General features: G+C 46.0%; 1 protein-coding gene across 1 annotated transcript in view; it reads right to left on the reverse strand.

Annotated features, from left to right (window-relative positions):
- Positions 1 to 369, reverse strand: part of LOC123148497 (ubiquitin carboxyl-terminal hydrolase MINDY-2) — a gene marked incomplete in the record, with an annotated part of 6,998 nt that extends 6,629 nt beyond the window's left edge. The window contains 1 exon segment of the mRNA XM_044567922.1: positions 1 to 369. Within this exon segment, the coding sequence (XP_044423857.1) occupies positions 1 to 149 (149 nt within the window).
- Between the last annotated feature and the right edge of the window lie 16,336 nt (positions 370 to 16,705).

A 16,705-nucleotide genomic window follows, 5' to 3' on the forward strand; every position in this document is an offset into this window, starting at 1 on the left:
ACGATGGGGGTGCGGCGGCCGAGGAAGTCAACGGCCCTCGTCTTGTGCATCACCTCGGGGGGCTCGAGCGGCTGCGCGGGCTCCGGCTCGGGATCCAGCGCGCCGAGCGGCGGCGCGGGCGGCGGGAGCGGCGGCGTGTCCGCGGACATGGATCTCCCCCCGCGATCGCCCGGGGCAGGGCCTAGGTCACCGGAGCCCTAGCACCGGGTTGTCGCCGGCGCCGTAGGAGTCGGACCCCGCGTGCGCGCGCGCGGCGTCGCCGGGCGGATTGGAGGGGGGAATGGCGAGGCGAAATCGGGAGAGGAATAGAATACCGAGGAGGAGAGGAGAGACAGTGGGGCGCCCGCCTGGGTCTGGTCTGGCTGGGTTGGCCGATGAGGTGGGAAGAGCGGGCGAGGCGAGGCGAGGGAGGATCCAGGGGGGTATTAGCAAAGTTTCCTAAACTAGGGGAATCTCTATGGGGGATCATTACCGACTAATCGAGCGGTGGCAGTTTACTCGATCTGGTCCCCGGGGTTTGCCGTAATGGGATCCTTGTCCTCTTCTCTGCTGTTCTGGTGCCTTCCGACTCGATCCCCGTGCCATTTTGCAATTAATAAAGTGCTGCCGGGAGTATTGGGTTTTGGATTTTATGTACAGACGGTTGCAAGTTGTAACAAACAAACCAACGGCTCCTGTGTCCATCTGTCTCCACAGCTAGGCCTGCACTGTCATCCGATGATAACATCGAAGCCGAGCAGTTTTTAAGGGTTTAGTTTGGTAGCAGATGAAACAAACCTTAAAAAAACTGGTTATGTACCATGGTGAATTGGTGATCGAAGCTTAGCGCACGGAAAGAAACTTAGCATGGAAGCAACGGCACGCGCTCGCTTGCTTGGAGGAGTCGTTGCACGACTCGCCGCACGTCTGGCTGGAGCCTTTTTGCACGAACCGACGTTCCTTTCTGCGAGCCCCGGCCGTCGGATGGCCCCGGGGGCGTCGGATCCGGCCGTCCGAGTTGCGTGCATGCCATGCCAAGCCAGGAGAAAAGGAGGCTTGATTTCCGTTTCGGGCCTCCTCGCGTGTGGTTTGCTTCGTCGCGAGGGATTTGCCGCGTTTAAGACCTCCTGGCCGTTTTTGCTGCGTGGAGGGTCACACCTAACCACGTGACTATCCGACGTTTTGCTTGCTGGACGGCACGCTTGGAATGAATGAACGGGTGGATTCAGCAACGGCCTACCAAAATACCCCGATCTGGTCCATGCTTGAATAGGAGGGCAATGGGCATAATGCCATCCCAACAGGGCCGGCCCATAGATATACGGGGCCCAGGGGCAAGACAGCAATAAGGGGCCCTTGTGTTTACTCCAAAGCTCAAAATATTTATATTTCAAAAGCAAAATAATATCCAGTACATAGCATAGTCTGATGATCTTAAATTGTACTCCAAAACTGACAATACAAATTATTTATTGATAAGTGAACTACACCATGATAGTAATGAAATGATGTAGTTCGACAAAAGCTTGCATTTCTAAATTTTAATGGAGACTTCATTTTGCCCTGCGAAACAAAAATTGTTGTCAAAACAGGTTGCTACTTAGATCTTTTGTGTTACCATGAGATAAAAAGTTAGGCACGATCTTACATTTGTTTCTAGATCCTCTCCCCAATTGGCCATGTTCTTCACTCCAAAAATCTTCACCCGGACTCATTTCTTCCAAACATTCCTGCTTAAGGCATAGTAAAGCAAACTGAGAAATTCACGTCTATACTAGAACTTGGAAATTCGTCTAACACTTCTAGAAGCAAAGTCATCGATTATTGCATCAACATTTATTTCATCCAACTTATCTTTCTCAATACATAAAGTAGCAAGACCATTTAATCTTTCTTGTGACATTGTTGACCTCAAATAGTTCTTTAACAATTTCAACTTTGAAAAGCTACGCTCTGCTGATGCTACGGTCATTGGTACAGTGAACAGAATTCGATAAGCAATTAAAACATTTGGAAAACAGTCAATATCTCTAACAAACTCAAAAATCTCCATAGCATGCAATGGCAAACCTGATTCTGGTAAGGTCATTTGCAGCAGTCTTAATTCGGAAAAAAGATCATCTAACTCAACATCGCATGAACCATTTCGTGAAAATGTTTCTACGAACTTAGCACAACATTTGCGTAGTTCAACATCATTCAATAACTTCATGTCTTTTGAGCTAAGTAAGAAACCAAATATACTTTTGAACACTTTGAGTTCTTTGAATCTAGTTTTCAGAGAGACATTTGCAATATCAACCAGAACTAAGAAGTAATTAACTTCGAACGCCTTCTCAGCTTTTAGAACTTCTTCATCGTTATTAGGTTCATCAAATTGTTTCTTCCTAGTAACATTACGTTTTATTGGAAATGATGGTTCTATGCCCATATCAACTGCAAGACCTTTGGCGATAGTCAAACAAGATGCAAATCCTTCATCTCTATACTTATCAATAAACTGCATTACGCCTTCAATTTGCTGCAAGGTAGAGTCGACACACATAGATGCGGACTGCAACTTCTTACTCACCATGTTTATAGCAAATAATATCATGCCAAATAACCATGCCAAGTAAAAACTCAAAACTACCAAGTGCATCAAATAAATTATTTGCGTCGCTCTTTGACTTGGCATCATCACAAATTTTAGATAACTCAGACAAAGCTAGCCTTAATTGTGGAGCTTGATATCTAATAGCTTTCACACTTTTGATTCGACTCTCCCACCGAGTATTAGACAAACCTTTCACAGTTAAACTAGGAATATGATCAAGTAAAACTTCCATCTTTTAGTGGAACTTGAAAATAAAATATAAATTCGTTGCACAATTCCAAAGAAGGATATAGCTTTACTGCAAGAATTTGCCATATCACACAAAGTAAGATTGAGGCTATGACACGCACATGGCATATATAGAGCTCTTGGATTTTTTTCAAGTAAACGACTTTGTACCCCTTGTTTATTTCCTTTCATGTTGGAACCATTATCGTAGCCTTGGCCCCTTACATTATCAATATTTAAGCCATATGAATCTATTGCGTCAAGAAGTACATTAAAAAGACCCAAACCAGAAGTGTCATCCACTGTCAAAAATTCCATAAAAAATTCTTCTATTTTTATTTTCTTATTTGACATGTTAACACATCGAATAATTAGGGTCATTTGTTCTTGATGGCTAACATCCGGAGTACAATCAAGAATTATGGAGAAATATTTAGCCTCTTTAATAATTTGTAAGATAGAACTAGTAACACTAGAGGCCAATAGAGAAATCAACTCATTCTGAATTTTGTGGCTGAGATAGTGATGATAAATTTCATCATTTTGAATTCGTCTAAGATGTTCTTGCATTATTGGATCAAATTCAGCAATCATCTCTACACATGCCAAAAAATTACCATTATTGTGTTGGTAAAGTTTCTCACTAGATCCACGAAAAGCCAAGCTACGTTTACCAAGATATTTAACAATGGCTACTAATCTCACTAACACTTGTCTCAAACGTTCTTTCTCCTTATTGATTTGCTGCTGCAAATCCTTATCAATGGTTTTATTTTTGGCTAGTCTAACTTTTAACTCATTCCAAGTGTTCATGGTTTTAATATGCTCTACACCATTTTCATGTTCTTTAAGCCTCTCGCTAAGATGCTTCCAATCACTCAATCCATTACCTGCTAACGCACTCTTGTTGCTATGGGATTTGAAAAGCTTGCAACAAAAGCAGTACACTTTGTTAGCATGTTCAGAGTAAACCAACCATTTCCTGTCATGTACCTCTCCATTGCTCAACTTTCTCGAATAATAAGATTTTGAAAAATGTCTAGAGTTACTATCCGGAGGGAACACAATATCATCATTTCTTACGGGACCCTTCTCAACTAAAATATCTCTAGCCTTATCATCCAGATTATCCCAGTTTTGTGAATCAAAAATATCAACAGTGAATGGTTGTTGTTTATCAACACCCGGTGATTCAGAATTTGGTGAATGAGTTACATTTTCTTGCTCACTGGAATTGCTATTACCGCCATTCATATCATCATCAATAGAATTTGTATTTTCAGCTGGTTGTTCTTCAACACATACTATGGCCAATTCCAGGGGATCTCTAGAAGAACTAGCAGGTCTGAAAAAATTCTTAAGTGATCCTTTTAGGGATTTTACCTCTTCATCTTTTTCCTTCTTTCTCTTCCTTTTGGCACTACCAGATAAATGCTTTCTAGAGGACATCTCACTAAACAAGAACAAGCAGCATATAAAAAGATTAAAACAGGGAACAAATGCACCTGAATGTGGATGTAGGTGGCCAAATCAGCAGATCCGCAGGTTGCAGTCAGCACGAACGAGAACAGAACACCCCTCCTTCTCCAGTTCAGCAGTTCTCCCAAGCACTCAAACTTAGATCCGCTCAAGTCTGAAGAGCAGAAGATAAGAAGAAAGATGTGGAGTCGTCAGAGGGGGAGGGCACCTCTATTTAACTGAAAGGAGGAACGGGGTTATGGAGGGGAAGAAAAGAAGAACACGCACCGTCTCCTCTCCAACGTCCAGCTGATGGGGAACGAGCAGAACGTTGAAGAACGAAGGGGAGTCGATTGGGGAGTGGATTGGCGCCTTTAATCTCCATTAATGGCCGGCGGCGATCTTGGAATCGGATACGGCACGGGAACGGCGGCGGCGCGGCGCTGTTTTGGGAGTCTCGATTTGGGGAAGAGGAAACGAGGAGCACGGGAAAGATCGACCGACGCTGAACGGGCCCTCTTTACTCTCGCTGAACGGGAAAGATCGACCGACTACTAGAGGCAATAATACCTGGGCTGGGGCCCCTGCCTTCCGGAGGCCCAGGGCGGGCGCCCCGTTTGCCCGGCCTATGGGCCGGCCCTGCATCCCAAGATCCGTATACAGTACTGACGACAGACCTCTTTTTCGGGATCTTGAGGGTGTGTTTGGTAGTCTGCATCATTCTGGTATATTCGCGTCTACATCATTTTGGTGTATTCGCATTTGTGAGTCAGTTGTGTCTGGTTGAGTGAATACAGACTAAAAACCATGTTTTACAACACTGCTTTGTTGCATTCTTCCCAATCTTAATAAGAAGAAACATGCACATGGTTGTTTAATATTCCCTCTGTAAAGAAATATAAGTGCGTTTCTAAACACTTTTATATTAGTTTACGGAGGAAGTGATAAAGTATTTTCTCCCCAGATGCAACATGTTTGATGTCTGATTACGTGCACGCGAATTATTAACCTCACCCCTTATCCATGTGGTGAACTTACCTCACATGAAAACATGTGTTAAAAAGAAGAGAAAGGCCGGCTTGGCAGCCCTCGGGTGCTCATCCAACGGCCACAAAATCAAATGGGTGCAAATTATTTTCCAGTAGACTGACGTCCATGTGTGACATGTTTGTGCAGTGAGTAGGGAGACGTTGTTCTACTCGTCTACGACCGGCGAAACAAAAAATGTAAAACACGAAAGTCGTATGAAACAACAAAATGAAACTAGTGGTGAAAGAAAACTTCAACCGGTCGAGCGTGTGCGAAGATTTTGCCAAAATTCACCGGTTCGTAACATGCACATATGAACATGTTAGTGCAATCTAGAGGGAGATGTAGTTCTACTCACTTATGATCGTCGAAGCACAAAATGTACAACACGTAAGCCATGTGAAATAGGGAAAATATCAGGTGCTCCCATCCTTGGGGCGCTCCCCATGTTCTAACTTTTAAAAAATAATCAATTCTAAATGTTTTTTTTTTAAAACCATGAATGTTCACTTGGAATGTGACTACAACTCCTACAAATTTCAGGTCCAAACTCTAAATGAACATTAAGAAAAAAAAGTGAAATCTAGCATGAATAGTGGCATAAAAAGACAAAAGCAACATTTGACACTATTCACATCTGAATTTGTCTTTTTTCTTTCTCAGTGTACATTTTCAGTTTGAACCTGAAATTTTTAGAGGTTGTAGTAACATTCCTTGTGAACATTCAGATTTTTTTCCAGAATTTTTGAAACATTTGAAATTGATTTTTTGATGTTGGAGCATGGGGAGCACCCCAAGGATGGGAGCACCTGACATTTCCCCGTGTGAAATAGCAAGGTGAAGCTAGTGGTGAAACATAATTTCAAGCGATCTACTCTGTGCAAAGATTTTGCCCAAATTCATCAGTTCATAGCATGCACACTTGAACATATTACTGCAGTCTAGTAGTTCTACTCGTCTATGACAGTTGAAAATAGAAAAACTTACAACACGCAAGTCGTGTGAAAAACAAGATAAAGCTAGTCGTGTATGAAAACTTCAATTGCTATCGGCTCATAACATGCACGCATGAGCACATTAGTGCAATGCAGTAGGAGATGTGAATCTATTCGTCTACGCCCGTTGAAAACGTACAACAGTGAAGTCGTATGAAACAGCGAGATGAGGCTAGTAATGAAAGGAAACTTCAAACGGTCGACTGTGTGTGAAGAATTTGTCGAGAATTGTCTAAAAAAGCACTAAACATGAACACAAATTTGAAGATTTTCAGTTCACAAAATTAGGAACTGATCGCCTGAATGGAATCACAATGTCGATGCGCATATTTTCCGTGTAGAGCCTATTCCGAATCGAAACACCACTGTGTAAATTAGACATGATTATGTTATGTGGATTAAGGAAGGTGAGTGAAACAGAACACGTGCAAACCCACCTAGCTCGCATCACAGAGCCACCCATCGCTCGGGTCTGGCTCGTTAGAAACGGGAGATTTGATCTTTCCTCCAGGGCTAAGCTTAAAGGTGCATTAAGTTTTGTGCGGACCAAGATGCAGATGAAACTCGTGCAAGCAAACAGACGAAAAAAATGCATCCAGCGGTCTGGCTGAGCTTAATGCAAACTACCAAATCTCTATTCCTAATGGACGAATTGGTTGAATAGTCCCCCCCACTTTCAACCGGTTTATTTTCAACCGGTTTTTTTCCATCAAATTACCCCCATCCCCACGCCCACCCACCGAAACGCGCCCAGCGAACCGGGGAGAGATCCGTTGATTTGGCTAAGGTAGGAAAGAATCTATTATTTGTTTGCTAAAGCAAATTGCATTAATGGAAGAGATCCGTTGATTTGGCTAAGGTAGGAAAGAATCTATTCTTTGTTTCCTAAAGAAAAATTGCATTAATGAGAGAGATCCGCTGATTTGGCTAAGGTAGGAAAGAATATATTATTTGTTTCCTAAAGCAAATTGCATTAATGGGAGAGATCCGTTGATTTGGCTAAGGTAGGAAAGAATCTATTATTTGTTTGCTAAAGCAAATTGCATTAATGGAAGAGATCCGTTGATTTGGCTAAGGTAGGAAAGAATCTATTCTTTGTTTCCTAAAGAAAAATTGCATTAATGAGAGAGATCCGTTGATTTGGCTAAGGTAGGTAAGAATCTATTATTTGTTTCCTAAAGCAAATTGCATTAATGGGAGAGATCCGTTGACTTGGCTAAGGTAGGAAAGAATCTATTATTTGTTTGCTAAAGCAAATTGCATTAAAGAAAGAGATCCGTTGATTTGGCTAAGGTAGGAAAGAATCTATTATTTATTTCCTAAAGAAAATTGCATTAATGAGAGAGATCCGTTGATTTGGCTAAGGTAGGAAAGAATCTATTATTTGTTTCCTAAAGCAAATTGCATTAATGGGAGAGATCCGTTGATTTGGCTAAGGTAGGAAAGAATCTATTATTTGTTTGCTAAAGGAAATTGCATTAATGAAAGAGATCTGTTGATTTGGCTAAGGTAGGAAAGAATCTATTATTTGTTTCCTAAAGAAAATTGCATTAATGAGAGAGATTTGTTGATTTGGCTAAGGTAGGCGGTTTTTGCGGTTCTTGGTGGCTCAGTGTGAGGTGGGACGAGGTACAAAAAAATATCATGGAAGGTGAGACGGAAAAAAACCTGGGAGGTGGGAGTTGTCCCTGGTTAACCTACGAAATTTCATAGATTTTTTTAGGACGAAAAAAACCAGTGGAGGTTGGATGAAAATTGGCCGACGGAGACTACCACCTCCCACTACTGACTTTTTTTCGTCCGGTTTTATTTCATCCCACCTCCCACTACTGACTTTTCTCTTAATTAATAACTCCACCCTCCTGCTGGTTTTTTTCTAATCTAATTCAATCTATTGATCCTTCCTTAGTCACAATGCACTTACATGTAGCCCCGACAGATCGGTTTCCATATGAAATAAAACACAATCATCAATCAATCCTTGGTTCTCTTTTATAGGACTTGTTGCCATACATGAACCATACGATAACTTCCATATACAAAATAAAGGGAAACACAATCAAGTTTCCTTCCTTTCCAAAGTTCTAGCCACCGACCCCCTCCCCAGACCGCGTTCTTTTTCCCATGCCACCATCGACAATCTGCTCTCCCATTTCCTCGTCCTCCCCACGTTGTGAAGTTCCAACGCACAACTACACAAACACCAGTGACATAGAAAACCACCGCCTCCTCCTCCGCGCCACCGCCTACTCTATTTTTCCCCTCTGTGTGGCGACCTGAATGGAAGGCGATGGATCTGGGATGCGCCTGGTTCCACAAGACGTCAGGCGTAAGGAAGGATGGAAAACCACCGGCTGGATGGCCAAGGGTGACCCATTGAAGGTTTGAAACCTCCTATGGCGTAATTTTGTGCAACCTGCATGAAGATTGTAGGAGCTATCCATGTGGTCGTTCCATCGGCAACAAGTACGTATTGGATAGCACATAATTTGAAATTCTTGACGGAGTTGACTGACCATGACTTTGACTCTCACAATGTTGCATGTTCTTCGGAGTTGACTGGTGGCGTTTTTAGGTTATTACTACCATGAAGATGAGAGGAACATCGAGAAAAATCCTTTCCCTAAAAAATGGATGGGAGGAATATCTTGGTCTATGATTTCATGATGAATAGGACCCTGAGAAAGCAGTGGATGATGCCCCGTTGATTCTCTTTGAATTCGGCTACTGTGGGAATGTGTATAGTCAGGCTTGGAGTGAGCGCTCCATGCATGTGTGTCAGTGGCACTCAGAGATTGGTTGTGCCGCTCTTGTGAGGGTGTGTGGGAGTGGTGTGCTCGAGACACGCCAATCTCGTGAGCAGGTGCGGAGATGAGTTGCACAAGAGAAACATTGGTGGGATGAACCCAAACCTTTATTTTTTTTCTAATATGAATTATCCTTCCTTCTTAGAAAAACATGTTTTGAGTAAAGTTATCTTTACTATAGACATATATTGACAATTAATCAAGTATCAACATCATTGCATGCTTATTGCGTGGAATGTGTGTCCCAATGTTGACAGAAGGTATAAAAAGATTGTCTTGAAATTATTATTTTCTTGGGAAGATATTGCCCTGAATTCTCATTTCTCATCAGAAATTTAGTATCCATTTTCGTTGATCTTATTTGCAACATGTACAAGTCAGTAATAATCTAAGGGGGTGCCCTACCGGAGAAGATTATGATAGTTGGACAAGAAACTTGGTACTGTCGTGCAAGGTAGAGGTAGGAGAAATAGGAGATAAAAGCATGCATGGTGGGAGAAGGAAGTCGAGTGTCGCGTGGTAGCTCAGACATGGAGTGTGGAAGAAAGACAATGACGAGATGTATGTACCTATTAGATCATGACCATGAGATATCATCCCATAAAAATGGCCTTTGACTCTCATGTCACATGAATTTTCTCTTTGTATATATATATTTGTTAGTCCGTGGCAACACACGGACACTTAGCTAGTACATCTTTAATGATTAATTCGCACCTAGCGAGTGTAGTAGGGAGCCTCTCCGAATGTGTCATTCTGCTTCTAAGTGCATTTTCACCAGGGTGAACCGTTTAGTTTTAAGAGTAAAGTTTTTTTTAATTTTTTTAGACAAACATTCTTGAGTGTTTTCCCTATGTATATTTTTGTGTAAAAAGAATAGGCACTCCAAAAAGCTTCAAATTTGAGCGAGAATAGAACATTCAAACATGTGTGTTACAAAACATAGGAGTTTTTTTTATTTTTAACGAAGTGTCAAGGCTACTAATATCGTCACGGAAAATGGTTTATAGAGAACGCAACACATTGAACTTTTTTTGGAGCAAAATTCAACACATTGAACATGAATCAACACTTAGCGTGCATGCCATAAAAACATTCCTCTCGGTATGCTCGCTCCGCCCAGCCCGCTAGCAGGCCAGCTTTTCTATCTACATCTACATCTACACTATTTATAAAAGATCAAATATTATCTTCTTTAAATGCACCCTATAAATCGTACACGGACCAATTATCGTGGTCTGATTAGATCCACTAATCTACAACTTCTACACTATTTATAAAAGATCAAACATTGTCTTCTTTAAACGCACCCTACAAATTGTACACGGACCCATTACCGCCGTCTGGTTAGATCCACTAAACTCAATCAACAGCTAGCCTTAACCTAATCTGCTATGTGTGTACATTTAGCAATTTACTTTGACTGACCATACTCCACCGCGGAGAAAAACACAAAAATCCCACGCTGGCCAATTAGGAAACAAATCACGGGCACATAGAAAACAAATCACGGGCACATCCTATAATCTCGGGATTCGCGAGTCACATGCCGCCACCATGCACGCGAGTCACGGCAAGGGACGCGCGAGGACCTGCGGCTTCCTCCGGGCACACACGACGGTGCACGAGCGGACGGACGCGGTGTCGCCAGCAACAAGTCCGACGAGGACAAAGGACTTCCCTCAGGTAACTCTACTCCTCCTTCCCCTACTCTCCATCCAGTCCTGCAGCTCAAGCCCCGACAACCACGACTCTCTCTGTCTCCCCTGTTCGTCTTTCGTCTCCTGCGGCGACTGTCGTGGTTCTAAGTCTGACAATAATGTAGGGGGTAGGTATGGAGAGGCAAGATCTTAGCTATGGAGTAGTTGTAAGCACACGAGGTTTACGAGTTCAGGCCCTTCTCGGAGGAAGTAATAGCCCTACGTCTCGGAGCCCGGAGGCGGTCGACTGGATTATGCGTGTATGAATTACAGGGGTGCGAACCCTTTACACTGAGGAGGGGGTGGCTTATATAGAGTTCGCCGGACCCCTCCGGCCCTCAGTTGTGCAGGGTTTTAAATACATTAAGGTCAGGCGTTAGTGGTAACGCCCCTAATAAAGTGTTATGATGACCATAAAAGCTACTTAATAACCGACAGTTAGCGTGTGGAGTGCCTTTAGGTCTCCTGGCCGTCGAGTGGTTGGATCTTGGTCGAGCGATTGCTTCTTGGTCGAGTGTCTTCGAGTCTGTCGAGTGGAACACCTCCAAGTCGATTAAAAGGTGATTTATTCTAGAGATGTCCTTGAGTAGGGCAGTTGGGACAGGTCCATGACCCTACCCTAGGTACATATCTTCATCATTAGCCCCCGAATGGATCGAGGTTTGAGTGGGGAAGGAGTTGAGAACTTCTCTGACTCATTTTTCATGCCATGAGCATATCTTGTTTCGGATCAATGAACCTGAGTGACGATAGCAACTTCCTTTTCAGTCGCCTTGATCCATTCTTAGTTTTTTGTCGAGTGAGTTTCTTTACTTGAAAGGCTCCGAGTGACGGCGTGGAGGAGATCTTCCGTCTGACAAGTTGTTCTGCTGCCCGCAGTTTTAGTGGGATTCGAATTTTGGGAAGCGCGCGTGACGGGGGAGGCCGCAGTAATCGGATGGGATAGGGTGGAGCCGCCTCGATCTCCGTGCCACCTTTTTCGCCACATATCGCGCGCGCGATTGTTATGGGATTTGACAGGACCGCCCGGGCCTACCAGTCAGCCACTCGGAAGCGACCTCATATAAGGCGCCGGACCGGGGTTTCTTGAACAGTGTGTTCCCATTTCCTCTTCTCCTCTTCAGGCTTCTTCGTCACGCTCGCTCTCGCCCCAGCGCCGCCGCTCCGTACGCGTCTCGCCGGCGACGATGGGGAAGGAGAAGATAGCGGCTCTGGAGCGGGCGAAGAAGGTGACGGCAAAGGCGAAGGGGAAGGCGACCAGTCGGGGTGGATCTTCCTTGCGAGCCGGCCTGCCGAAGGGCTGGATCCAGGGCGACTGGATCCGCTCGGCGATCCGCCAAGAAGACCTCGACTACCTAGCCGAAGGAGGGCTGATCCCCCATGGATCGGCGCGGCTTCCAGGGAAGGAGTCCGAGCCACAACCTCGGGAGGGTGAGCGTGTTCTCCTTGCCACCCACGTCGACCGTGGATTTTCCTTGCCTCCTCACCCTTTCTTTCGGGGATTTCTGAATTTCTTTGGGGCACAACTCCACCACTTCACTCCCAACTCAATCGTGTATCTCGCTGCTTTCGTGTCTTTGTGCGAGAATTTCTTGGGTTGTCGGCCTCGCTGGGGTCTTTTCAAGCACATTTTCACCTGTCGTTCTTAGACGGTGAAAAAGGCCAATCCGAGTGACGAGAGAACACAAGTGATTCAGATGTGTGGGGGTCTTGGTGTTCAGATGAGAGGGAAAAGTTCCTTTCCAGCCATGATTCTTCCCGACTCGGTTCACGGATGGCAGTCGACCTGGTTTTACTGCAAAGACCAGCCGACGCCAGGGCAGTCGACTGGCCTCCCTCCTTTTACCATGGACCGAGTGAGGAAACCCTCCTCTTTGAAGGTGATCCCGGAGGAGAAGGCGCAGGTTAGGGTGCTAGTCGAACGAGTGGTCCAGCTTATCCGTGACGGGGTCACCGGTATGGATCTCTTGGAGGTTTTCCTTCAGTGGCACATCCAGCCTCTTCAAGCCCGAGACCATACGATGTGGATGTATTCGGGTCTTGACGACTCCACTCGGATTCACCCGGAGGAGGTCGATGACGACACACTGGAGAAGTGGCTGTCGGACATGACCGGAAACAAGGACAACCCCAGGGGAGCCAGGAGAGTTCCTCCATTCGACCAGTCTCATGTACCAGAGAAGGTCCGATTCTGAGCTTTGATTGTAATCTGAATTCACTCGCGCAGATGCCTATACTGCATTGACTGACTCTATTCTTCCTGCTTTCTTCCAGGCTCTTATCGAAATGTATTCAATGCCCAACAAAGAGCAAGAGCAAGACCTGGAAGGAGAGGCGAGCGGTGGCGACAGTGGCGAATGGTATTCTGACGGTGAAGGGGACGAAGAAAGTGACGACTCAAGTGATGAAGAAGACGTCGAGTCGCCTCCTCGCAGGGAGAGGCGATCCAAGCTTGACCAAGAATGACCGAGCTGTGACGCCCGGACATTTAACCTACAGTGAACCTTTGCTAATGATGCCACGTCACCTCGATTACTGTTGCTAATCTCGTGTTAGTTCGAAACCGGTTAGAATTCAAATTCAAAATCAAGTAAACAGTAAAAGTTTTCAAATATTAAAACTAAAACGTTCGGGTTGTGCCATTTAATGCGTAGGTAATTATGGAGAAGAAACCACACTTGTATAAAATATGTAAATACTCAAAATGAATAAAATAGTAGCAAACACAATTAATTAAATGATTATAAAATAATAAACAATTACAAATGATTTTATATTAGGTGCTAAGTTAATTGCGGTAGTGGCATAAGTATTAAAAATATTTTAGGTGCAACTTGGGTTTTCATAAACACCGAAATTTAATAAAATAGAAAAGAAGAAAAGAAATAAAATAGAAAAACAAACTAACAAAAAAAAGGAAAAGAAAACCCCCAGGCCAACTGGACCTCGGCCCAACCAGTGGCTTGCCAGGCCGGCCCACTCCCTCCCCTGGCCTATAACCCCCTGGGGGCACCAAACCCTAACCGACACCTCCACGTCGCCACTTCCCATCCCCACTCCCCTCGCTCACCCACTCCTCGATCCCCTCTGGATCGGGGCAACGGCCGTGCCGTCCGGCGCCCGACCCCGCGCCCCGCCGCTGGGCTCCGTCACCGGTCGCTCCCCCGCCGCGCCTCTGTCCTCCCCCGCGATGCCACCACGCCAGAGCCCTCCTCCCCGCGGCCATGGCGTCCACTGGACTGTGCGGCGCCCCCCCCCTGAACTGGATCTCCCTCGCCTCAACGCCGCCCCGTCGCCGTCGCCGGATCGCCTCCTCGTCCTCCTCCTCACCGGTCACCATCGCGCCTCGACGCCCCCTTCCCTCCAACGGACGGTGAGGACCCCGGTCCTCCTTCCCCCGCCTAGCACCTTACCGCGGCGGCCCTCGCCTCTGCCGCCCCTGTGTGTCGCCCGCCGCCCGCGTCGACTACGCGCGCGCGACGGCGCTCCCGCCTTTGCTCGCCCCTCCTCGTGAACGCGCCCACTCGCCCCGTCCAACTCGCCGTGCCCCCGCTCCGCCTCTGACCTCGCCGGCTCCGCCTGCAGCTGGCGCCCGGCCATGGCCGTAGCCCCCCACTGTCGCGCCGTCGTTCCCCCTGCTCCCACCCCGCCACGCACCGCCCTGCCGCCGCAATCTCGCGCCGGCCTGCGCCCGTCGCCCGCACCCCCCCCCCACCGTTCGCCTGGGCCAGCGCCCAATCGGGTTGGGGCTTCGCCCGTAGCGCCCGACCCGCTATGGCCCTGTGTGCCACTGACTACAGGGGCCCACGTCCCATAACCTTTAAAAAAGGGAATAAAATAAAACAAAAATGATATAAAAATGATTTAATAAGATTAATTATTAATTAATTAATTATCTAATGAATTAATTAAGTTAACTAATCTGGTTTAATTAATTTAATTAGCTAATTAGGTTAATTAAATAGTAATTAAATTAACTAATCTATAATTAACCTAAACAGAGAATGACAGGTGGGTCCCACTGGACCCACATGTCAGGTTGACCAGTCAACTCTGTTGACTGCTGATGTCAGCATGACATCATGCTGATGTCATTAAATCATTTTCAAATTAATTAAATAATTAATTAAATCCCAGAAATTAATAAAATCTTTAGAAAATTATATCTTTTAATCCGTAACTCGGATTAAAATATTTTCAACATGAAAGTTGCTCAGAACGACGAGACGAATCCGGATACGCAGTCCGTTCGTCCGCCACACACCCCTAACCTATCGAACTCGCAACTTTCCCCCTCCGGCTCCTTTGCCCGAAAACACGAAACGCCGGGAATACTTTCCCGGATGTTTTCCCCCCTTCACCGGTATCACCTACTACCGCGTTAGGGCACACCGAACACCGCGTATTGCCTTGTTATATTTTGTGATGCTTTGATTGCTCTGTTATTTATTGTGTTCCCTCTCCGTTACTTCTTTCCGATAGACCCCGAGACTGCCGGCGACCCCCAGTTCGACTACGGTGTTGGTGACCCCTCCTTCTTGCCAGAGCAACCAGGCAAGCCCCCCCCCTTTGATCACCAGATATCGCCTACTCTTTTCTCTATACTGCTTGCATTAGAGTAGTGTAGCATGTTACTGCTTTCCGTTATTCCTATCCTGATGCATAGCCTGTCCTTGCTACTACTGTTGTTACCATTACCTGCTATCCTACTGCTTAGTATAGGATGCTAGTGTTCCATCAGTGGCCCTACACTCTTGTCCGTCTGCCATGCTATACTACTGGGCTGTGATCACTTCGGGAGGTGATCACGGGCATATACTATATACTTTACACTGTTACATTACTGGTGATACTGTTTGGAGATGGGGGCTGAAGGGGCAGGTGGCTCCATCCAGGTAGTGGTGGGCCTGAGTTCCCGACGGCCCCCGACTGTTACTTTGTGGCGGAGCGACAGGGCAGGTTGAGACCACCTAGGAGAGAGGTGGGCCTGGCCCTGTTCGGCGTTCGCGGATATTTAACACGCTTAACGAGATCTTGGTATTTGATCTGAGTTGGCTACGAGCCTATACGCACTAACCATCTACGTGGGACTAGTTATGGGTATCCCGGCGTCGTGGTATCAGCCGAAGCACTTCAGACATCAGCGACGGAGTGGCGCGCGCCGGATTGGACTAGAACGCCTGCTAGGCTAGGTCTGCTTCCTGCCGCCCTCGCAACGTGCAGGTGTGCTATGGGCGATGGGCCCAGACCCCTGTGCGCTTAGGTTTAGACCGGCGTGCTGGCCTCTTTGTTTTGCCTAGGTGGGGCTGCGACGTGTTGATCTTCCGAGGCCGGGCATGACCCAGGAAAGTGTGTCCGGCCAAATGGGATCAAGCGTGTTGGGTAAGTTGGTGCACCCCTGCAGGGAAGTTAATCTATTCGAATAGCCGTGATCTTCGGTAATAGGACGACTTGGAGTTGTATCTTGACCTTATGACAACTAGAACCGGATACTTAATAAAACACACCCTTCCAAGTTCCACAGACAACCCGGTGATCGCTTTTCCACAGGGCGACGAGGGGAGGATCGCCGGGTAGGATTATGCTATGCGATGCTTGGAGTTGCTACTTGGAGATGCTACTTGGAGGACTTCGATCTACTCTCTTCTACTTGATGCAAGACGGAGGCTGCCAGAAGCGTAGTCTTCGATAGGACTAGCTATCCCCCTCTTATTCTGGCATTCTGCAGTTCAGTCCACTGATATGGCCTCCTTACACATATATCCATGCATATGTAGTGTAGTTCCTTGCTTGCGAGTACTTTGGATGAGTACTCACGGTTGCTTTCTCCCCCCTTTTTCCCCCTTTCCTTTCTTTCTGGTTGTCGCAACCAGATGCTGGAGTCCAGGAGCCAGACGCCACCATCGACGACGA

Source organism: Triticum aestivum, chromosome 7A (assembly GCF_018294505.1).
Source record: "Triticum aestivum cultivar Chinese Spring chromosome 7A, IWGSC CS RefSeq v2.1, whole genome shotgun sequence".
Taxonomy (NCBI): Eukaryota; Viridiplantae; Streptophyta; class Magnoliopsida; order Poales; family Poaceae; genus Triticum; species Triticum aestivum.